Source organism: Pezoporus wallicus, unplaced genomic scaffold (genome assembly GCF_028554395.1).
Source record: "Pezoporus wallicus isolate ANWC-B61680 ecotype Strahan unplaced genomic scaffold, APGP_CSIRO_Pwel_v1 contig_2439, whole genome shotgun sequence".
NCBI lineage: Eukaryota > Metazoa > Chordata > Aves > Psittaciformes > Psittacidae > Pezoporus > Pezoporus wallicus.
Genome location: NW_026638501.1, coordinates 514992 through 539756, shown reverse-complemented (window position 1 = coordinate 539756; position 24765 = coordinate 514992). Strand labels below are relative to the sequence as shown.

The window sequence follows — 24765 nt, the reverse complement described above, 5'->3', positions numbered from 1 at the left end:
AAAGGCTGAAAAGCAGGCCCCTTTCACCTTGCTCCTACTATTCTCTACGGTCAGTCACAAGCTTTGGGAGCCTTGGCTACACAAAATTGCCATAGTCCTCTATGCCCATACAAGTCCTTCTAACTCCAAACTTACTGCTCTGCAAGCCCTCCTCAGCCTACCACCACACTCAAAAGTCTTTACACTCCCTTGCCACTCTGGGCTCCTTGACTCTCGCTGGCTCCAGACAGTGGCCACCACAGACACACAGAATCATACAGTGGTGTGGACTGGAAGGGGCCTCAAAGATCTTTTGCTGCACGCAAACAGTTGTGGTCAATGGCTCAATGCCCAGCTGGAGACCAGTAACGAGTGGTGTCCCTCAGGGATCAGTGTTGGGACCGGTCTTGTTCAACATCTTTGTTGGCGACATGGACAGTGGGATTGAGTGCGCCCTCAGCAAGTTTGCCGATGACACCAAGCTGTGTGGTTTGGTTGATACGCTGGAGGGAAGGAATGCCACCCAGAGGGACCTCGACACACTTGTAAAGTGGGCAGATGGCAACCTCATGAAATTTAACCATGACAAGTGCAAGGTCCTACACCTGGGTCGGAGCAATCCCAGGCACAGCTACAGGTTGGGCAGAGAAGAGATTCAGAGTAGCCCTGTGGAGAAGGCCTTGGGGGTGCTGGTCGGTGAGAAAATGAACATGAGCCGGCTTCAGTGCGCGCTCGCAGCCCAGAAAGCCAACCGTATCCTGGGCTGCATCAAAAGGAACGTGACCAGCAGGTCCAAGGAGGTGATCCTGCCCCTCTATCCTGCTCTTGTGAGATGTCACTTGGAGTATTGTGTGCAGTTCTGGTGTCCTCAACATCAAAACGACATGGAGCTGTCAGAACAAGTCCAGAGAATGGCCACGAGGATGATCAGGGGACTGGAGCACCTCCTGTATGAAGACAGGCTGAGAGGGTTGGGGCTGTTCATCCTGGAGAAGAGAAGGTTGCGTGGAGACCTCATAGCAGCCTTCCAGTATCTGAAGGGGGCCTATAGGGACACTGGGGAGGGACTCTTCATTAGGGACTGTAGTGACAGGGCAAGGGGTAACGGGTTAAAACTTAAACAGGGGAAGTTTAGATTGGATATAAGAAGGAAATTCTTTCCTATTAGGGTGATGAGGCACTGGAATGGGTTGCCCAGGGAGGTTGCGAATGCTCCATCCCTGGCAGTGCTCAAGGCCAGGTTGCATGAGGCCTTGGGCAACATGGTCTAGATCTTAAGGTCCTTTCCCACCCAAGCCACTCCATGATTCTATGATCTAGTTCCACCCCCCCTGGCACAGACAGGGACACCTTCGTCCCACGACCGAGAAGGGTGCAAAAGGCAGACACGTAAACGGTTCTACAGCAGCCCCAATAACCCCCCCGCCTCCAAAACGGCGACGTCACCACACCCCGTCAGCGGCGCGCCGATGGCGGGGGGGAGGAGCAGAGGAGCTGGGCACCCCGCCCCGGCTTAGCGGGGCGCATGCGCGCCGCCCGGCGGCCGGTCAGGGTACAAGATGTCGGCGCAGGGGGATTGCGAGTTCCTGGTGAAGCGGGCCCGCGAGCTGGTGGCGGGGGACCTGTGGGCGGCCAAGGCCTGGCTCATCACGGCGCGGAGCCTCTACCCCGCAGACTTCAACATCCAGGTGAGCGCCGCCGCTACCGCACCGCCGCGACAGGAAAGCGCGGCGCGGGTCCAGCGGCCTTGCGTCGGGCGCTGACTGCCTGACTGACTAGTCCCTTGTCCAATGGGGGCGGAGGGGCTGGCCTGGCGTACCCAGTGAGGGGGGGTGTTTCTCCGGACCCAGCACCCGTGTTCTGCAGCGGAACGGTCTTTTGCAGGCTTTGTTCGTTGCTTTGCATTGCAGGGAGGTTGTAGGGAAACGCAGAACGTATGGAAACACTGTGGTGCCACGGGTGCCCAGGTTCTCGCTGGGATGTCCAGAAGTGAATAAAGAATAACTAAGAAGATTAGAGTGGCGAGCCTGTAGCTGCTCGTTGTGTTTCACTGCAATAAAATCAATTCCTGTGAATGCTTTGTGAAAGAAGTGAAAAGTGTTCATAAATACCAGGTTGCAGGGGATCTCAGGAGTCATCTGGTCCAACCTGTTTGGCAGTATGACCTAGACTAGATGTCCCAGCACCCTGTCCAGCTAAATCTTAACAGTGGCCTGTGTTGGGGAATCTACCGTTTCCCCGGGGAGATTATTGCAATAGCTGGTTGTTCTAATGAAAAATGTTCCTCTTGTGCCTGTTTGGAATCTCCCCAGGAGTAACTTGTGCCAATTACCCCTCATCTTTTCCATATGATTCCTTGTACAAAGGGAATCTTCATCTTCTTTGTAGCCGCCTTTTAAATACTGGAACATGGTGGTAAGGTCTCCCGTGAGCCTTCTTTTCTCCAGGCTGAACAAGCCCAGCTCTCTCAGCCTTTTCTCAATGACAGGCTTCCCAGTCCTTTGACCATCTCTGTGGCCTTCTCTGGACCCTCTCCAGGCTGTCCACATATTTTTGGAATAGCAGGGACCAAAACTGAACACAGCATTCCAGGTGTGGCCTGACAAGCACACAGTGGAGTGGGACAGTGACATCTTTATCTGTGCTGGTAATGCCCTTGTTGATGTAACCCAGCATCCTGTTGGCTTTCTTTGCTGCAGCTGCACACTGTTAACTCACATTGAGCTTGCTGTCCACCAAGACCCCCAGGTCCCTTTCCACAGAGCTGCTCCCAAGCTGAGTACATCCCCAAGTGCTAGGGTTTTAATAACTGAAGGGAAAGTCCCTTTCTGTTTCTTGTGTTTGCACATGCTGAAACATTTAGGTTTTGAAAAGAAAAACCCAACAAAAAAGACAACCAAGCAAAAAACGCCTTTTCTAATAGAGATCTAAAGTACCTCTCTTACTATGGCTTCTGTAATAGGTTGCGTTTTTGCATTGCATTTGACTGGAAACAAACCCTGGTCAAAAAACTCCTTGAATTCTCACTAAGTTTCTTATTTATGTAAAATTAAAGCCAGCATGTTAACAGTAAAGTACTTATCATACAGAATTTTATTACTAATTTAATGTGTGATTAGGTAGTCTAAACACAGCTCTTAATTTCTACAGAAAGGTTGCAGTCCTTCAGTTTTCTGTTATTCAGGCTGCTGTGGCAAATTTGGGACCTTTTTTAGAGTGGAAGGACAATCTGATGCAGAAATGTGTTCAAGAAAGCTGATTTCTTGTTCTTCCATCTTGCAGTATGAGATGTACACTATTGAGAGGAATGCTGAAAGGACAGCGTCTGCGGGCAGGCTGCTCTATGACATGTGAGTAGTCAGACCTGCAATTCTACAATTATGCTAGGTGCTTCTTTCCATAAATGTTGGAGTTTCCAGAAATACAATGTGTGTGTTCTTGGAAATCCATGTAGGTAAATTAAGTAGAAAAGGTCTTCTTAATTAAAGATAAACAGTAAAAAGGAGGGGTTTATTTTCCATTTGCCCATTCCCATTTATAGGAAGGTTTTGTCTTGGAAACAGATTTTCTGATCACTGTGTATTCTTTGCCTCAAACTTTATTACAGGTTTGTGAATTTTCCAGACCAACCTGCTGTATGGAGGGAGATTAGCGTTATTACATCAGCATTAAGGAGTGACTCACAGGACAAGCAGACACAATTTTTAAGAGGTAAGGATTTTGTTTAGTGAATAGAGAGACTTCTGAAGGAATCTAAAGATAAGACCTCTGGTTACGTACCTTGTGTAGCAAGTAAATGGCGGTCTTCGTAACTTTGCTTGGGGGCTGCAGGTTTTTTTTATCAGTTCAGCATTAGAGGTTTCATTCAGTGTGTTAGGCTTAGGAAATAAAGGGACATAAGAAGTTGATTCTCATTGCTTTGTCTCTGATACAGGTAGACTTAAGTCTGCCAGAATAACAAGCACTTAGAAAAGAGATTGTGTAGGGAATAAGCTTAACAGGGTTTAGGAATCATAATCCCATTGATTGTAGAAAGCAGTAAATTATCATGAAAATGGGGTGAATTCGTACATATGAAGTGGGGGTTATGAAAATGAACAGTGACAGGCTTGGCGTTTACTGCTGGCAACCACAGGAAGTTTTGAAAGCAGGATTTACACCTTACACAAATTATAATCTGTTGTTTGAATATGTGCTTCAGACGCTCTAAGCATAAGCAGTGTGTAAGTCTGTATACAAGCCATTCCAGCTAAGGAAATGCTTTCTTTTTCATGGGGTGTGTTTTTTTTTTCAGAGAGAATACGTAAAACTTGCAGGGAGAATATGTTGGTTTCTTTGGTTTCTTTTTATTGTCTCACTAAATTGGATATTCAAATTGAAAAAAGATACCTTTTAATAATGGAAGTATTAATTGTAGAGGTGAAATGTAAGTAAAGCATAAATGAGCATTCTTGGAAAAGCATCTTAAAGTGTCATATTACACTCATTAGGAATCTTTTTGTGCACACAAATAAACACAGATAAATATTCATCTGGTATTTTCTGAAAGAAACAGAGGGGTTTTTTTTCCAGACATAGGTACTAAAAGCAGAAAAAACCATAAGGGAATCTCTTTTGCTCCGCATGGGAAGGTGATGGTGACAAGGCTTTTACACTTTGTCAATAACATTTACAATTCAGACATAGCAAGTTAGAGATTTTAATTTTATTTTCTTTCTAAGGATTATTTGAAACCCTTCCTGGTCGGGTCCAATGTGAAATGCTATTGAAGGCTACAGAACAGTGTTTTAACACATTAGAAAGGGCAGAAATGCTGCTACTACTTCTGCGACGTTTCCCAGAGACTGTGGTGCAACATGGGGTAAGAGAAGAGATGCTCATAGTGACCATTTAGGATATTGTGAGTGTGTTTCTTGACAGTTTTCTGAAATGTATTTTCTTTGCCTAGGGAGACGGTGAGTCTTTTTACTCATGTTTAATTGTGGCTAATAGCTCAGATTGCTGTATCTTGAGGTTACCACCAGGGAAAAATAGGGCAGAAAAAAATGGAAGCAAATAAAACAATGTTTTCTTTTGTAAATTCAAAGAATATTCCATGCTTTTTAAAAAGTCAGAATAGCACAAAAAGAGTGTGGAGGAGTATTACAGTCTAAGAATATTGCTTCATCTTTTTGTCAGTAAACTCTTATTGAAGGCAGTGCTTTGAGGTTATGACTAGACTATAAGAAACAGCATTGTTTGCTCTGACTTGTGAAGCTACGGCTGGAGCTGTGTAAATAGTGACCTACTTTATTTAAGGATAGTATAAAAATAGTTTGAAGAGTATAAAGTCTTTTAGTTCTGAGACTGACTTACACAAACTTGTACTAGCATCAGGCAGAGTGCAGTTAGTTACTACAGCCTAGATGATAAGGTGCAACTTTAAGGCCTTGTAGATTTCAGTTGTCTGTGCATGTCTACTGATACGTTTGCATGTGTATTTTTTCTTTTGGTTGTCTTTTCCTGTCCTCTGGCATTGCTTTTCCTTCACCTGTTACTAAGTAGGGATAGTTTAACTATGAATTTAGAGACTAGCACATGCAGTTGGCATGTATAGTGAGTTGCTACTCATGCATCCACTGAATTTGAATTGCAGTTAAAAAGTTTCTAAAACCACTGGTCCAGTGTTTGATTTTCACCTCTGCTTATACAGGTAGGCCTTGGAGAAACGTTATTAGATGCTGAAAGTATTGAAGACCAAGAATCCCCAGTGAATTGTTTTAGAAAATTATTTGGTAAGAAAATATTAATGTTCTTGTTTCATGATACGCTTTTTAGTATGGCAACATTCTGTGTTCAGTAAGCTACTTTCAGGCTATTAAAATCAGAAAATCACTTTAGTCAGAAGAAACTCAGGCTACATTAGGCCAGGTGGGCTATATGGTACAAATTGGTCTTACAGCTGTTCAGGTGAGGTTCTTTGTAATCTTTTGTGGTGTATGGTCAGCCAGAGATGGAGGCTTACATTGATGACTGAGAAACCTTGCTTAGGACAGATAGAACAAACCCCACAGATCTAAAGGATTTTTTGTTTGTTTTCTTTTTTAGTTTGTGATGTTCTTCCTCTGATAATTAACAACCCTGATGTTCGACTTCCCGCCAGCTTGTTATATAAGTACCTGAATAAAGCAGCAGAATTTTATATTAACTATGTAACTAGATCTACACAGACAGAAAGTCAATATCAAGGTAAGAATATTGTTACAAAATTAATCTTTCATAGGCTGTATTTTATTATTTTAGTATTACTGAAGTGACATCCATAAATGAAACAAAAAAAAGTCATTACTTTCATGTAGTGCATCCCATAAACAAGGATTAATAGTAGTAGTTGATGTTTCTTAGTTCTTTGATACCAGATAACAATGTCCTTATCCAGGCTGTCAGTTCTCTTGTATGAGGATGCAGAATTGCCTATTGGTCCCTGGTAGCCTTCTCAGTAAAGAGTGGTTACCCTGAAAGCTCCAATGTACCTGTCTCCTCCTTGAAAATAAATAAGTTGCTTTGATTTCTTTATGAAGACAAAAATGTGCTGGTTTTCCTAGGTTCACAAGACTCCTCTGATATTATGTCTCCAAGCAAGCGTAGCTCTCAGAAATATGTAATAGATGGTCTCACAGAGAAATCATCACAGGTTACAGATCCTTGGGAGAGGCTATTTAAAATATTGTCTGTGGTGGGAATGAGGTGTGAATGGCAAATGGATAAAGGAAGAAGGTGAGAAATTTGTATTTTTCCAGGTATTTCTTCTCAAAGAGAATTTGGCTTTTAATTCTCAAAAAGATGGGTTGAAGAAAGATTTTAACATGAGAACATTTTGTGTAAAATCACTGTAGGTTTTCTTTTAACACTGTACAATGTAAAGCAAAAACATGGATTCTGGGAGCAATTTCAAGTTAGTTCCTAAACTAAATCTTGGTTGATGAAAGTTATGGGTAAGAACTATAGTACTGTGGGGTATCCTTCCCCAGGTGCCTCAGCAAAGAGAATGATACTGAATGCTTAGTGAAGTTTCACTGGTGTGCACTCACAGCTTCCAATGACGTACAGCAGGGGGATATCCTCAGCCAAAACATTAAGCTTTTAATGTTCACTGTACATTCTTTCCTTTAGTTTCAGAGTCTGTGTAAAATTCTGAATTGCTGTCTCTCTTCTTCAGAAGTTTTGGTGATATTTTACATCGAATGAAAGACCTCTGCAGATACATCAGTAACTTTGATAGCGATGCACACATTAAATATAAGAATCAAGTAGTATATTCCACAATGCTGGTCTTCTTTAAAAATGCATTCCAGTATGTCAGCAACATCCAGCCATCACTCTTTCAAGGTTAGTTTCTAATGTTTCAACTTTTGTAGAGTTCTTGGTGATTTCATTGCTGATGTCTGAAAGATCTTTTCTCATTAGTCTTTTGAAACTATCATTTTACAGAGTGATATGGGTCTTCTTAAAAATTCTCCCAAGCCAGCAGAAGTAGTCTTGCCAGCAGAAGTAGTTTATGACAACTGCTGTAGTGCATCAGACCAAAGATCAATTTAACTTAACACTGTGGTTTCAATCTTGGTCAGCAGCAGTTAGTTGTGTAGCAAAGAGAAAAGTAACAGAACAATGAATTCTGTTCGGCGTGTTACAAGAAACACCCCTAGGGTTGATTGCTACTCTTTTATCAGCATAACGTGTTTGTTTCATTTTCTCCTTTGATTCTTTGGAGCTTACATTTTCGTGGCTTCCTTCAGTCAAAAGATTGTACAAAAGCTTCCACAAAATAAGTGAAGATATTTTTGCATTAGGAACACACAACAGATTTATAATTGATCAAATAAAAACTGAATAGGAAAAGATTTCCTGAAATTCACAAGATTCCAAGTTTGCTGTCTTTGTCTAGTATTAGCATGATATTTAAGGTGTGCTTTGCAGCTTAATCCTAATTTGTAATTAATTTGTAAATTGAACATTCAAAGTATGAATGTTATGTGTGCTTTTTCCTGTCCACTTAAATCTGCATTTGGGGCATATCATGATTGCCTGGAGCACCTTGGATTGCTTCTTCAGGGATTTACTGGGTTTTTCAGGGATGGCCCAGAAGCTGGAAGTTGCAGTTTGTTTAGAACTTACTGGAATAGCACCACAAAGAGGAATTTTCAACTCTTAGTAGTGTGCATTTTCTGCTTCTTTACTCACTGTTAGGGAATCCCTTGCAACAATAACAATACCATAGGTAATTAGTACTTATTAATACTACATGGTAATTACCATAGGTAATTAGTACTTATTAACACTACAGTTACTGATTCATGATAAAATTGTGTTGTCTTGTGTCCACAAGTTTCATTTCTATTTCCTATGTGGAGCAAATAATCATTTGAGTAATTAAACACTCAGTGCAAATGATGGGGTTTTAAACAATTTCTGTAAAGTTGGGTAATCAGTTGAATGGTGTCAAGATAGCTAAGCTCAGAAGACAAATAACATGGCAACTTGTATGCAAAGAACATGCAGTCACTTTAACAAATACAGGAACTGAGTTGGGTTTTTTTGTTCTATCCAGAGGAAAGAAGAGTTATGGTGGGGCACTGACATACTTTAACTGTGCATATAGTTTTAGCTGCTTGATTCTGACTTGAGGAAGAAAGGAAGCAAAGCACTGGTGAAAATGCTACTTTGTAAGTTGTACAACTGAGTATGTTAAAGCTCATGTTTTCAGACTGAGCTGCTAAAAAGAGATAGCAGTGTAGTCCCTTCAGTGCAGCATTTCTGGTACCCTTTGTGATTTTCTGACATCAGGAAAATATTTCCAAGGCATCTTCTACTTATTTCTGCTTTAGCATTAAAGTCCAGCAGTATTCAGTGCCTCGCATATCCTTTCTATCATTAGGGCTTTTCCTCTCTTTCTTTGGAGAACTCACTTTGGTAATGTAGAATTCTATGTATTTTGGAAGTGTAGTGGTGGGGGAAAAAGCTGTATCCTCCTTAATTCTGATCTGATCTTTGATCTATGACTTTCTTTTCATGTGCATGGACTTGGAAAGAAACCTCTGGAGAGAAATTTTTTTCAGTGCATTTTCTCTTGCATAATTCATGTCTGCCTTGCTAGAGACTTGAGAAATGAATGAGGCAATTCACACCTCTCCTAACTTTCATGCTGCCTGAAGGCTTGGCAGGAGTCGCTGTTTGGGCTGATGCTTCTAGGGTGTTATTTATAAAACTCTGTGCTAGAAATCAATTTTAAACTCTGTAAGCTTAGATTCTAGAGCTTGGTTAGACACAAACACAGCATTGCTCTTTGTATGGCTTTGTAACTTCTAGTAATATAAAAGAAGGCTTGCAGCCCAAGTCAAGGCTGAGGTTAGGTTTAGTTTTGGTTTAAGATTGAAGATTTTGGAAGAAATGCTACAATGATCTTGACTGCTACTGAGAAACAAGTATTTATTTGGAAAGCAATGCAGTTAGTAGTCATTCAAAGTAGTATGAGTGAAAGAAAAACCCACTCTTTTCTTCTCAGGTGCTACAAGAGGCAGCTCTTGAGATTCTAGTGATAAAACTCTTCCAGCATCCTAGTTGTACTTTCATGTGTGGTTCTCATGCATGCTGTTTCCTGCATTATGACTTGACTCTGTTTTCAGTTTGCACAGGTTAGAGTCCAACACAGCAGAATACATGGTAGTACAGGAGAGGTGATTTAAATGTGTTGTAGCCTTTGTGTAAGGGACATTTCATGGTGGTATTTAGTTGAAACAAGTCAGAAGAGAGAATATTATTTTCTAAGCATGCCAGGTTGGTGATTTCTTGTAAAAAAAATTCTGTTGTAGTGGGCTTCTTACACATTACCCTTGGGTAGATGGAAAAAGCTTAATACAGGTTCTTTTCTGTCAAGAGATGAAATGAATTGCCCTTATACTAAGCTCTGAAATTAATTTTTTTGCATTTATGCATGGGGCCTTAGCCTCATAGCTTTCTACAAATAAATGCATATACTGAAAATACTTGTCTGCACTACTGTCTTGTCTAGTGGGAGTTTCAAAAAGGGAAAACAGATCAATGGGTTTCCCCTTTCCTTTATATTTCTCTTTGTCTGAGCTTTGCACACATATATATATATAACTTTATTATGCAAAAGCACAAAGTGTTTTCAGAAGGAAAGCCCTCTCAATAGTGGCCATATACCCATGTTGTTTGAGATTAAGAAGTGTTGTCACTATTCTATATCTAATGAAACTTAAGCACCAAGATCTGAAATTACAGGTACCAGATCCCACTGGATGTTCTGTGACACCAGTGGAAGTAGAAATTAAGCCTTTTGTGCTTTGAAATGAGGCTTCTTTAGAGGCTTTGGGGAGTGATGATGGGCTCTGGCAGTCAACTAAAGGTTTAATTCTGTACACTGAAATTAGTGGGGACAAAGCTGACACTGAACGATACTCAGGGAAATCTTGTGATAAAATATACTCACTTATTTGAGACATCAGTGCCTGTCAGCATATTGCTTTGGTTTCTCATGTGAATGTTTTGAGACCATTGCTGTGCTTTGCCATGTTTGTGGCTGTTAACTTCAAAGCCATTTGGTTTATTGTACTTACATAAAAGCAAGTAGTGCTTGATAAGAGAACAGCTTCTGCCTGAGTCTATCTTGTGCCTGTTGGAAAGAAAAAGATTCAAAGATATTTTGAAGCTCCCAGGCAAATTCTTGTGGTGTCTGGGAAATGCATTCTGACCTTTACTGTAAGGCTGCTTTGAGAAAACCATAGCTTTACAAGCGTAGTTTAAGCTTATGCAACTTAAATGAACCAATTTTAGATTGTTTTCTCTAGCATTGCTCTAGTCATTATTTGTGAAGGAAATAAAACCAGCTTGATGTAGGCATGAGATCTTTCAGATCAGTTTAGAGCCATCTTGAATTAATTTATCTTTAAATTCAGGTCCAAATGCTCCAAACCAAACCCCACTGGTTCTTCTTGAAGATGTGACCAACATCTATGGTGATACGGATATTGATCGTAACAAACACATACACAAAAAGAGGAAACTTGCTGAAGGAAGAGAAAAGACAATGGTAACTTTTCCAGACTTTTTTGTTCTTAACAAGAATGGTGCAGGTACTGAAATTGAGACAAAAGTCATTTTAATATAGATGTAATAGATGTGTTTTTAGAGCTATCCTGGAGTAGCTGTTCACAACTACAATTTTCAAAGATTTTTTTTGTTAAAGCCGGCAAGAATAAAATAATTTTTGTAGCAGTTGCTGTAGACATGTGTGTGCTGAAGTGAATGCTTTAACTTGAAGGAGTTCAGCAGAAACTGCAGAAGCTGTTAGAAATGGTAGGTATGTCAGTCAGGTGTTTTACAGCTAAACCTCCAAACCAATTGACTTTTCGTGATTGAAACTGTGAATACATCTATTTCTTTAATAGTAGAAACCCACAGTTTTATAGAATTTCTCTGCTGGTGGAAGTACACAGAAGTACAAGAATTACGTTTTCTTTGCATGATGCCACTTTAGGTGATAAAGTGTGAAGTATGTACATACTCCTAACAGATAATCTGGCTGAAGCTCAGTGGCAGTACACCGCATTTAACAGAATAAATTCTTTTGGGATATTGTTTATCACACTATACCACTGAGTTTCTTGGTAGAAAATCAGTTGTTCTAATATTAAAACAAGCTAAGCAAAAAGTCACATAACAGCACTTGAACTAGGACCTTGGCATCTCTAGTACAGAATTGTTTTCTTGTGTTCAGTGGAACTTCTGTGACTTTAGAGTCCTTTGAAATAAGTGTAAGTTAAGAAATTAATCTCTGTTTTAAACTGATGCTTAAGCAGAGCTCAGATGATGAGGATCCTTCTGGGAAGGCACGAAGTCGACATATTACAGTAAACAAGGCAGATCTTGCAAACTCTATTGAAGTATTAGAGAGCTTTAAACTGGCAAGAGAGAGCTGGGAGCTGCTCTATTCACTGGAATCACTAGACAAAGGTAAGGCTAACTGGAGGCAGAGTTGCATTTAGGCTTCATTGCTGCGCGTAGACGTAATTTTACCATTGTTAAAATATAATTCCTGTCATTGTGAATCCTTAAAATTGAATTTACTTTGGGTCCTGAGTATTTTTAATTGAAGTTCTAATAAGAAGCTTTATCAGTTGTTGCATTTCTGAATATTTTGTTCCTAGATTTAGTTATTTATTCGCACCCACTTCTCTTGGAAGCAGCCATTACTGAAGGAGCAGTTGGTTAATAGTAGTGCTGCTATCTCAGTGAGGATGTGCTGCTAGCGGCTGCTTTACTTAATACTGAAGATGTGTCTTTAATGTGTCTCTCCCTTTCAATAATATCTGGTGTGATAATCTTCAGAGCAAGTTTCTCTTAAAAATGCAGGCAAATAGTACCACCGAGCTGCTTTTGGATTTGTTCGACACTGTAAATCAACGTATGATTGTATAGGAAGAGAGTATCTCATATTTGAGAGATTTCACACTCTTATGGTTTTGTTTGGTTAGGGTTTTGGTTTGGTGGTTTCTTCATTATTATTAAATTCAGCTATTTTTTTCTTCTAGATAAGTGAGCTTTAACCCAAAGCCATGAAATGCTTCATTTTCTCTTCTAATTTTTCCTCTCTGACCATTTATGCAGAGTTCACTAGAATTTGTTTGGCATGGAAGACGGACAGCTGGCTTTGGTTAAGAATCTTTCTTACAGACATGATCATCTACCAGGTAAAAAAAAATGTAGAAACTAGTAAAAATGACACCATTATGTTGCTCTTCCTTCTTGTGAATACTGTTCTGATTAGCCAGCTGACTGCATTAAGTATGTACTGATTTTATCCTTTAAAGCATGACCCTTATGGGGATGGAACCATACCCTTCTTACCACAGCTCAGGATATTCCTGTCCCAATAGCTGTTTGTTGAGTTTTGGCATATGGAAAAGACCTCTGTGATGGTATTTTGACCAGTAGATGTATATAGTGTTATCACAGTATCACAGTATGCTAGAGATTAGAAGGGACCTCGAAAGATCATCTAGTCCAATCCCCCTGCCGGAGCAGGAACACCTAGATGGTGTTACACAGGAATGTGTCCAGGCGGGTTTTGAATGTCTCCAGGGAAGGAGACTCCACAACCTCCCTGGGCAGCCTGTTCCAGTGTTCCGTCGCCCTCACTGAGAAGTTTCTTCTCAAGTTTAAGTGGAACCTCTTGTGTTCCAGTTTGTACCCATTACCCCTTGTCCTATCATTGTTTGCCACTGAGTAGAGCCTGGCTCCATCCTTGTGACACTCCCCCTTTATATATTTATATACACTAATAAGGTCACCCCTCAGTCTCCTCCAAACTATAGAGACCCAGCTCCCTCAGTCTTTCCTCATAAGGGAGATGCTCCACTCCCCTAATCATCTTTGTTGCCCTTCGCTGGACTCTCTCCAGCAACTCCCTGTCCTTCTTGAACTGAGGGGCCCAGAACTGGACACAATATTCCAGATGGGGTCTCACCAGGGCAGAGTAGAGGGGAAGGAGGACCTCTCTCGACCTACTAACCACCCCTCTTCTAATACACCCCAGGATGCCATTGGCTTTCTTGGCCACAAGGGCACAGTGTTGGCTCATGGTCATCCTGTCGTCCACTAGGACCCCCAGGTCCCTCTCCCCTACACTGCTCTCTAACAGGTCGTTCCCCAACCTATACTGGAACCTGGGGTTGTTCCTGCCCAGATGCAGGACTCTACACTTTCCCTTGTTAGATTTCATCAAGTTATTCCCTGCCCAACTCTCCAGCCTGTCCAGGTCTCGCTGGATGGCAGCACAGCCTTCTGGCGTGTCAGCCACTCCTCCCAGCTTAGTGTCATCAGCAAACTTGCTGATAGTACACTCAATTCCCTCATCTAAATCGTTGATGAATATATTAAATAATACTGGTCCCAGTACTGACCCTTGAGGCACTCCACTAGTTACAGGCCTCCAACTAGACTCAGCCCCATAGACTACAACTCTCTGGCTTCTCTCCTTCAGCCAGTTCGCAGTCCACCTCACTACCTGATCATCCAGTCCACACTTCCTCAATTTAGCCGTGAGGATGCTGTGGGAGACTGTGTCAAATGCTTTGCTGAAGTCAAGGTAGACCACATCCACCGCTCTGCCATCATCCATCCATCGTGTTACTTCCTCATAAAAGGCTAAGAGATCGGTCAAACATGATTTCCCCTTGGTGAAGCCATGTTGACTGCCCCTCATAACCCTCTTATCCTTGATATGCCTTAAGATGGCACCAAGGATAAGGTGTTCCATCACTTTCCCAGGGTTATATATAATGTTATGGAAGGAAAGTGCATTTTATTCATCTAACGTACATTATATTGGAACACAGAGAAAAATTTTCAAGCAGCAGAAAATTTTAACAGGTCTCAGTTAAAATTTATCAGTCTCCTCAGAAATCAGGGTGATTGTGCTCATTCCAGATATCATCTATAGAACAAAGCTTGTTTTTTTATGTTTATTCCCTTGGGGGTCTTTTATTTTGCCTGTACTTTTACTTGAACAGGAGCTATTTTAAGCTTTATTCCTCTAAATAAAGTAATGATTAACCCTGAAGAGCACAATTATTTGTTTCAGTTACAAACGTGATTTCTAAGCCGGCTTTTTAAAGCAGAATTCTGTTTGTCCTCTCACTGCCTTGCAAGCAGTCGATCTACACCCATCCCTGGAGAGTGTTCTAAATCAAAATTCTGAAGCCCTGTTATTTCGACACACTATGTTTTGGAAGCTTTCTCTAAGGGAAATTTTATTTCTGTCTTTCTGTCCAGTGTATACAGAAGATCCTAACACTGTCCTTTTGTATCTTCTTTCTAAAGGGGCAGTACAAGAAAGCAATTAGCAGCCTACATCACTTAGCAGCTCTTCAGGGCTCTCATTCTCCACAGCAAATTACAGGTCAAGGATCACTAGAAAATCAGAGAGCACTAATCCAGTTAGCAACATGTCATTTTGCCCTTGGAGAATATCGGGTACGTACAGCATCCCATACACTGGTTCTTCATCATCTGGCCCTGTGATTCCTGTTTGTCTTCTTCCTTTGAAATTTCCCATTAGCTTGCTTTCAACAGGGTATGAAACAGTGAAAAATCCATGCCTCATAAGGAGAAGAATTGCACTTCCTGGCACATTAACTGTCCCGTAGCATCTCTCATAGATAGTCTGGTAGTTATGATTTTTGGGGTTTAGTTATGATTTTCCATATCTGCAACTGTTTGAGTTGTCCATAAAAGTAACCTTAAATTTGAAGTCCTTAACTTTACTGAAACAATGTCAAATACTGAGGGGAACATTTTTAGGTATAGGCTTCATGTGGCAGGGGAAAGAAAAGGTTTATAGAAAAGAAAATACTGTGAACATCTTAGGAATTAGTTATCAGCTGACAGTATAAGAGACTCTAGAACAGTATTGTCTGGGCTGACCTCTGAACTTGCTTTACGTTTGCAATACATACTTTGTGGTTTTAATATTACAGAAGTGCATGGTGGTCTTAGGTCAGTCAGTGTCAGCACTTATAATAAAGGCTGTGTCTCTTAGGATCTAGCATCATGCTAGTACTACTGAGCAAGTCTTTCTGTCCCTTCTGGTTTACTAAGTTTACTGGAAATGTGATAATATCCCCACAGGCCTCTTAGCGTCTGTAGGAAATAGCATTAAAAATTCATTGCATTTCTGTCATGCTGTCAGATTGCCATTTTCCTTTCTATTTTTACTACAGACAGAACAAGCTTTTAAAAGCTATTCTAATAATTCATTTGAAAACTTAATCCTTCAAAGTAAAATAGTTTCTTATTGCAGTTGTACTGATCTTAAACTCCTGAAATGAAGAATGTCAATACATATTTTGTTCACAGTTCAAATGACTTGGGCAAGCTCTCGGAGATTGTTTAATGAGAGCTGCATCTTTCTGCTCAGCAAAACCAAGTTATGCATTAAGTCCACTCAAGTTCTAGCAGAATATTTTGTGATTGTTTTTTAATTTTGCATATCTGAAATTTTTAATCATATATGAATTTGAAGAATTTCAGTTAGACTTAGCATTATCATGTCCCTATTGTTCTTTTTCTAGCAAACCTGTGAAAAAGTGCTTGACCTCATGTGCTGTATTTCACTTCCAATACAAGAAGGAGGTAGAGTACAAGAGGAGCAACCTAAAGTCAAGTCTAAATTCAGGAAAGGTATGGCATTGCTACTAACCTAAACTTAGTGTCAGTTCAATTTAGTTCATGCGTTTTCATTGAGTATATAGTTCTTCTCCTTCTGGATCACAAGAAGAGAGGAAGTTTTTTATCCCCTCTTGATTTTGTGAGTGGCTTTCCTGCTGGTACCTATTAAAGTATATTGGTGGCAAATTCCTGCCACAGGAAAAGAGAAATGAAGAAAAGATTTTAAAATGTGTAACTTCATGTTTTGAATAATTCATAATATACCTCTAAGGTTTTTCTCCATGCCTGAGATTTGGCAATTGTAGATTTCTTTTCCTCAATTCTAATTTCTTTCAAACTTCAATCATCATGAGACTGCTAAAGAGGTGTATGCTAAACTGTTCTGTTGCAGGGTCTGATTTGAAGCTTTGGCCATGTACCAGTAGAGCAATCATGCCTTACTGCCTTCACCTATTGTTAGCTTGTTTCAAGGTAAGCTATAAGGCTTTGAATTCTATGCTGTCTCTAAGACCTAGTTGATGTATCTGGAGTCTGGAAACTGCATGGCCTCATCAGAGTGGTATGATGAGGTGTGAAGGGCTGTGCTTCCAGTGCTCCTCACCTATAGAGGTTTGTGGAGGCTCTTTTTTTTTTTTCCTTTTTTTTTTTGCAGGGGAGGGAGTGTTGGTGGAGGGAGGGGAGTGTTCTCTTTTTTTCCTCTTATATTTGTTTTAGTTCTGGGCAGGGAGATAGAATTAATTTCAAGATACTTTTGTCTGTATTCAGACTTCCCTTATAGGTCAGTGGAGAGAATATGTTACTATCTGCCTGGAAATAGGCTGGAAATGTCCAACCTATTTTAAATGTGCATATTAAGGCAGAATGAAATATGGTCCTAGACAACTTCTTGTGTATTTGCACAGATGTAGGTGAGATGAATCCTGTATATTTCTAAAAGTAACATGTGTTTCCTGATTGTCTCTATGCCCATTTTTTCCCTGAAGCTCAGAGCTTTCACAGACAGCAGAGATGATATGGCGCTGGGCCATGTAGTTGTTCTGCTTCAGCATGAGTGGCCAAGGGGTGAGAACTTGTTCCTGAAAGCCATCAACAAAATCTGCCAACAAGGAAACTTCCAGTATGAGAATTTTTTCAACTATGTCACGAGTATCCTTTCTCTAACCAAGAATGTCTTTCACATCCAAAGCTATGTGCTGGGGTGTTGAAAAAGCCATTAGATAGTTTCAGCAGCAGTTCTGTCCCTGAATCATACTCTGTGTTCATTTCCATACCATGCAAGCCTCTTGTAATAGGTAGTGCACAAGGGACTGTAAATGTGTCACCTGTTCTGGCACCTGAGGGTTCCCTTAAGTACATTGCAATTGCACTTCTATTCAGAAGAACAGCAGCAGCTCAAGCAGTCTTTTCAGTACAGTTTGTAGGGTATTGTACTACAAAGTTGTTATTGGAAACAATAAAGTGGTACCTATGCTTCAACGAGTTGAATGATTTTGACTGTTGTTCATGAAATGCTTTGCATGGGTAAGATAATGAGCTATGTCAAAGTTAATGCAAAGCGTGTCTCATTTCTGTACTCAGGTATCTGACATATGCTCGGATCAGCATGCGCACACGGACAGTTTAATGTTTAGCCTAAATAGATGTGCAGCCATGGTCTGTAGGAAGCAAGGGGTCTCACTCCTATCCGATACAACTAAAAAACCCTCTGGTGTTAAAAGAGGGGGGAGGGAAAGAAGAAAACCTGTATAAAGGAACCAAAATAGAAAACTAAAAAAAGTGGTATGTGCCACTGTGGCAGCATTTCCTTCAGTCCCAGCTTCAGTTTTCACTGCTTTGATAACCTGCAATGCAGGCAAAGTAAATAAAAACAACCAGGGAATTTGTTTGGAGAGAGGAGATTTCATTACCTCTGTCTGACTCTACATATAAAGAAATGAAGAAAGAAAAGAAATTGACTGACGTATGTGTTTTTGCTCTTTAAAAAGCCATGAATTCTCATGAATTTGTGGAGGATTAGGAGTACATGCTTTGATCTTCTTTATCACTTTCAAGAACAAGATACTTCAATAGCTGTTCATTTTGACTGTCCTTTCAGCAGTGTGGCTTCAGGTGTGAGAGATAAGAAGGAGTGTTCTCTATTGTTTTATTCCTACTCAGATCCTTAACATTTTCTTCAGATATTGATATGTTGGAGGAATTCGCTTATTTAAGAACACAGGAAGGAGGGAAAATTCATCTGGAACTGCTACCAAATCAAGCAATGTTAATCAAGTAAGTATAAAAAAGCATTTACTGTTTTCTTTGGGGTGGAAAAAATGGGAGTTGTTGGTTGGTTGGTTGTTGGTTGTTGGTTGTCTTTGTTTTCATGTAATCTTCTGGATAGTAAGTTTGTCATGTCTTTGAGCTTAAAAGAATTGCATAAGGAATTCAGACAAGGCAGTGAGTTTTTTCTGATTCTCCTGCTGACTTGTGAGGGTTTTGGTGGTTTGGTTTTTTTTTTTTGGTCTTCAACCTTAAACTCCTACTTTTACATAATTTTATTTCCAAGTATGGCATTTGCTTTAGAATCAATTGATATTAAAGTGATTACAGTATTGGTCTTTCAATCAGACACTTGTACTTTGCAGGAATTCTTTAAATAGTCAGGTCTGAGTGAAAGGTGGTGTTGCTAATTGTGCTGAAGGGTAATGCTCACCAGAAAGCACTATTTGTTGTAAACAAAGTTCTAAAAGACCACAATGATTGAGAACTTAGGTATAAAGCATAATTTAAATTACACTCCAGGTAAACTCTACTAACCTCTGTGTCAGAACTAGCAGGTCATCTCTTGCTATGTACTGAATAAGCTTATTCAGCTTAGCTTCTTATGAGATGCTGAAGAAAATAATTTAGATTAACTTCCTAGGTGTTCTTAGTTTTGAGTCAAGACTGAACAAGTATCTGCTGCAGGGTTTTAGTGGCAGAATGTTTTGGAACATCCTGGTTATTTATTAGAACTTGTGGTATTTTGCTTTGTAAGAGGGGGAGTGCTAAGTTTGTTGAAATTCCAGTTTGGGTATAGTATTCTGGCTATTCACTAACTAGAAATGGGCTAAAGTTTTACAAAACGTGGGATCCTAACATGAGACAACTGGATCCAAATTTAGACTAGTAGACAGATTTTCCAGAGTTCTAGGTAACCAACAGAGAAATGGGATACTAGATGTAATTAAAGAAGAGAAAAGGAAAAGAAGAAATACAGATGCTTATTTATGTGACAGAGAATTTTCTCGTCTAGGCTCTAGATTTTCAGTCTCTTATCCTCATTGCTTGTAACCAGCTGCATGAAAACAAGAATCAGGATATGCTTTGCTACGTATGATGTGAATAAGCTTTGTCAGCAACAGGGCTTAGCACCCACGACTACGTCTGGTAACTTCTTAGCTGCTGTCTCAAGTTAGTTGCAATAGTTCGGTGCTATTTCTTTGAGTCATGGCTTCTATTTTGATTGGTGTGGTAGCTCTTACTTACAGTTGTGACTCCACCAGTCAGGAAGTATGTAGTGAGCAGCATCTCTAGCAAGACAGAAATCTCTCTTTGACCTCCTTTTGACCAGTGTTGTTTCCTGAATTAGGGAAATGCTTGTAGAAGAGAAGTTCATTGCTTACTGAACCAAAATGGTTAAATATAGCATCCAGCCAGAAAAGCCGTGTACAGTGTCTTTTATGCAGCCGAGATGTGTAGAACAGGAACCACTTCATCAGAGAGCTGATGGGAGGGAGAGTGTGGGGTGTAGTCCACTACTTGGAGATGCCATCTACTTCCCTAGCACCTCAGGCAGGTTTTTAGCTGGATGGCTGTGAGGCTCAGGATGGTGTCACCCAGAGGTATTGGCCTCAGGAGCACTGAAGCCCTCCCCACACTGATTTTAGATAAGTGTGCTGGCACAGCTGTTTCTTGGAACAGTGGTTAGTAGGCTCAAAATCTGATGTTTCAAAACTGTCACTGGTTCTGGTTGTATGAGCTGCTGCACCAACCTCCCAATAATGAGCAGAGGAAGCTCAGACACTGTGCAGTCACAAACAGGAAGACTCAATCTGAAGTTTGCCACAGCAGTGCAAAGACAAAGCAGTTACTCCTTTGCCTAATCTTTCCTCAGCATGAATGTACATAGCAATCCTGCATCTTCATTGATGGAAAATATATTACGGGTACATGTTTTTTATAAGGATAGCTTCTTGTTTTGTGACTTATAGGACATTTCCTCCCCAGGTGAATTTCACATTCTTCTTCCAGTACTTTTACTCAATACCTACACGTTATAGGAAATTATATACATTTTTCCAAACCCAGGAGGGCAAACTGCAAGGTGGTTTTCAAAAGCTGAAGTAAGATCTTTGTAACCTGCAGACTTGCAAACAAGTCCTGCAAAATATATATGCAGCTTGTAAAAGCTCCCTTTGCTTGTATCCGTTGTAAGAATATGAGGGTCCATGGTTTTGGTTTTAACTGGTGACACAGCCAGTTCGTTCTGTTTGCAGCATCAGCAAGACTTGATGGTGAGCTCTGAATTCATCCAGAGTGCTTTGGAACTCCATTCTAGACAAGCCAAGTTTTGTAGTTCTGCCGTGTCAGTGGTGGCAGTGTTAGCTAGTGAGGTGAAAGAGGAGAACAACATGCAAGCAATGAGTGATTAATATCACGCTCCTCTTTTTATTAAATCTTACTCTAATTAGTCTAATCCTAGCCTAGTGAACTACGTGATGTGAGAGCTGAGTGTTCTGCCTCTAATCACTTGCCCACCACATCTCCCCCCTTGGGGACAGCGGAAGAAAAGCTCAGTGGGTTTGAAGGGAAACAATGTATGTTGAAAGTGTACTTTTTATTCTGACTGGGCACTTGGGTATGCCTAGTTATAACTGCAGACCTTGCAAACAGGAATGATGACACAGTTGTGCAGAATCCCTTTTGCAAACATCTGCCATTCTGGGACCAATAACATCTTGCTGTTTCTTCGTATTTTCTGTTCCCCATACCCATTTTTGCAAGCCCTGGGCTCATTCATGCCAAGAACTCATGAAAAAATCTCATTTGATTGAATAATTCTTGTGAATATTTTATTTCAGATTATTATAGACTGTTTCTGTACTATAAAAATGTCCTGTCTTTACTTGACATTTATAAGCATAGCTCTCCATCTGTATACGTCAATAAATTACAGATAGTAACCCAAATGCCCACCTGTGAGACTGGACAGTAGGCCCCCAACTCGGTATTATAGGCATGTAAGTGCAAGTCCTGCTTCTCTGCTCCCTTAGCATCTGTGAGGGCGCCTGGCAAGATTTAGGTTCTGTATATAATCAATTTTTTGTTTCTCCTTCAGTGGGGCACTGGGTTTGCTCTAGGCTGTACATAAGTTATTTTCTTGTTACACACAGCACACAGAGACAAGGACTGAACTGTGAAATTCAGTCCTTGAACATGCAAGAAGACAAACTATCTTTCAGCTGAGACACCTTTTGGTGGCTAGTTCCCATGGCCCTGGCCATAAATGGGAGGTTGTTCCGAGTAGGTGTTTGTGCTCTGACATTGTGCCATCCTCTAACAGCCAGTTTTGTATGTAGTTTGAATTAGAAAAGGTGAAAAAGGCCATCTGTAGGCTAATGAAAAGAAACGTAGGCAACCTGTAACACACACTGTCATGTACTCAACTTGGCCCATACCTGCTGTGTGCATTCACTCGGCTTGGGCTCAGCAGTAGATCCCTTCACTCCCAGTCGTGGGCTCACCTTGTTCACTGACATGCTCTTGCCAGCTCTGCAGGGAAGCTGTGGTATCCGCAGTGCTCCTCTGATTAAATCTTCTCTGTCTGACATGCTTCCTGGGAAAAGCTGGCACAGTTCATCAGTGTACAACTGTGAATTGGTTTTGCACTACCACTGTCCTTTCTCCCAGTGTAACTGTTCAAAAGTATGGGTATATGTTTAGACCACAGCTGCAGAACAGCCTTGCAATGAAATCTGGGGGTACTTGCATGCTTGGTGCTTAGGGTCCTGCACCCTGTCAGCTGCCCGGTGGTCACTGCTGTGTGGTCTCACCCAAGTTCTTTTGTTGCCCCTTTTTCTGGAGTTGTTGTGCACCGGAGGGGGAGTTGGTGTGTGGGTGTTTGAATGCTGCTGTTTGCTGTTTCTTAAAGGACTTCTAGCCCTCCCATGGGGTTACTGCAGCAGGAATTCATACCTGTGCTACAGCCCAGCATACAGACTGCTGACAGGTACCAAGTGGAAAAACCCCACTCATAATGTGCTGTGTTTTGTCAACATGTTTTACTGCCCATGGTTTTCAGCAATTTGTTACTCAATATTTATCTTTTTATTTTCTTCTCCATTTGTACCTACATTGCCTGGCAAGCCATGTTGTTCTATGATAACATTTATTTTTCTTTTTCCCATAAGTTGCCAGTATCTGTGTCCTTTCAATCTAATAATCACTGTTGAATTTAAACACAAATGTAGAAATCCTCCAACATGGTACCAGTGCTCAGTCACATATTAGCAAGAGTATAACCCTTTCTTTCCAAGATACTGGTTACTGGATCAGTTCATAGCTACTTTTATTCATTTAAAGTTGTTCTGAACTCTGTTTTCCAGCTGTTACATGACACACATCTTCCAAATTGCTGCTGGCTTGCTCAGTAGCTGTAGGTTGGATATTCTCCTTTAGGCTGTAACTGACCATAACACTCGGCTGCCAGCAATGTTTTAAGATGGAAAACAGGGCTTACCCTGTGACCTCTGAATAGGCTGGAGTATTTTCAGTGCAGTTTTGCTTCTCTCAGGCTAGCTCATCAATGAATTGCCCACTATGCTCCAGGCTAGCCTCTTTGCATTTTCCATGATACAGAGGTCACTGCTGTTTTGGCAGAGCAGTCTCTTCTCAAATGCTGGATGTGCTGATTTAAATGAAGGTAGGGGTGGTGGTGTTGGCGAGAGCAATTCCCAGACATTTCCTTTTCTTGTTTCCAGCATCTCTGGCTTGGCATGGCTGCCCTCACCCTTATGTTTCTTTTCTTTCGGTGGGCTTGCTGGGTTCAATCCAGCTCTTCTCTTCTTAGCCATGACTCAGACTTGTCTCAACATCAGCATTGTGCATTTCTCTCTAATTTATGCTGCTCCTCTAGTAGCACTAGGTTTTTAGTTCAGGGCATAACTTTTGCTTCCCTTCCCAAGTATGGTTTGCAGGTAGATGTTACAACATTCTGCACAGTGCAGGTGAATTGTAGTGCTTTGGTGCTGCAGAACATTGTTTTAAGGGCAGGAGGGAGGATTGAGTGCTACAAGCCAGGGTGAGGACAAAGAACTGTTGATAAGAACAGCATCTAGCAGGGCAATAATCCCAAATTTCCCCAGCCAGCATCACTTTAGCTTGCTCAGTAGCTGGGCCTTTGTTCTGCTTGAGAACAAGTTCTGAACTTCTTCTGAGAATACATGTAATCCCCGGCTGGTGTCTCGCATCTCCACAAGAGCTAGCTTCTACTGACAGAGACTCACAGCCTGGCTTGATTTGAGCTTTTTGTTGGCCTGTGAAGCATTCACTGCACCTTTCATTAGTCAGAGCTATCAGTGCCCTCAGGATAATGTAGCTCCTTCCTGCACATTCCTATCGGTACAAGATACCCTCTGCTCTTCATGGTGGTTGCCACCTGTCCCCTTCTTCCACAGAAAGCAGGTTCATCTTTTCACTCTTCTTTCAACCCCAGCCATTTATAGAAGTGATTACAAGGAGGAAGTGGCCTGGGCAGCAAAGGTAGAAGGAAAAAAAATAACCCACAACCTTTCCCCAAGCAAGAACACACTGTATATAACTGGGTTAAGACACTGGATTTTCCTGTTAGCCAGAACAGCAACATTTTTTTCCCCACAACAGTCATTATCAAAGTAGTGAGAGTACAGACTTTTATGGAACCTTGTAACTGTTGAAAGACTTGCAACTTATTAAACACATGTTTTCTTAAGAAATAGCATAGCACAGGCTATTTGGCTCTCCATATATAAACTCAGGTATGGACAGTAGATACATAGTAAGCGACATGCAGCACCTTTTAGATTACTGTAATACACCAAATAACCATCACTTGATTTTTGTCTGTCTTTCTCTCCTTTATGGCTTAAGGCATCACACAGTTACCCGTGGTATAACTAAAGGAGTGAAAGAAGATTTTCGCCTGGCCATGGAGCGCCAGGTCTCACGCTGTGGGGAAAATCTCATGGTGGTCTTGCATAGGTTCTGCATTAATGAGAAAATACTGCTGCTGCAGACTCTCGCTTGAATGGACTGCATCGTGATGAAGCGCCTCTTACAGAGAGAGGGCAAGGCTCTTCACTGTATGAACAGCATTGTGGCAGTGAAAAATCACTTGTCCAGGGAGTCAAAGAAGTTTCCTATGAGGTACAGGTTCTGCAATACACAAACACTGCTCGCAGTGTTTGCTACCACTTCATTTTCTTATGTGGGTAGATGAAACTTTATAAATAAAACTTTGTTTAAGAAGTCTTCTGTAATGTCCTATTGTGGGTTTTG

At 41.0% G+C, this 24765-nt stretch overlaps 1 protein-coding gene across 6 annotated transcripts; it reads left to right on the top strand.

The window, feature by feature from the left end:
- Nucleotides 1-1491: 1491 nt before the first annotated feature.
- Nucleotides 1492-24753, top strand: INTS10 (integrator complex subunit 10). Of its 6 annotated transcripts, none has more exons than XM_057411022.1 (18): nucleotides 1493-1667; nucleotides 3262-3329; nucleotides 3587-3690; nucleotides 4701-4840; nucleotides 5672-5753; nucleotides 6067-6207; nucleotides 6564-6735; nucleotides 7178-7347; nucleotides 10935-11068; nucleotides 11838-11991; nucleotides 12646-12728; nucleotides 14860-15012; nucleotides 16110-16218; nucleotides 16598-16677; nucleotides 17190-17352; nucleotides 18384-18477; nucleotides 22382-22459; nucleotides 24358-24753. In XM_057411022.1, exons 1-18 carry the CDS (start codon nucleotides 1539-1541, stop codon nucleotides 24512-24514), a joined length of 2211 nt encoding a protein of 736 aa, XP_057267005.1. In that variant the 5' UTR covers nucleotides 1493-1538; the 3' UTR covers nucleotides 24515-24753. The 6 variants fall into 6 exon arrangements, with proteins under 6 accessions (XP_057267008.1, XP_057267005.1, XP_057267004.1 ...); XM_057411021.1 differs by having other exon boundaries at nucleotides 11835-11991; XM_057411025.1 differs by lacking the exon at nucleotides 14860-15012 and having other exon boundaries at nucleotides 1492-1667; nucleotides 11835-11991.
- Nucleotides 24754-24765: the final 12 nt, after the last annotated feature.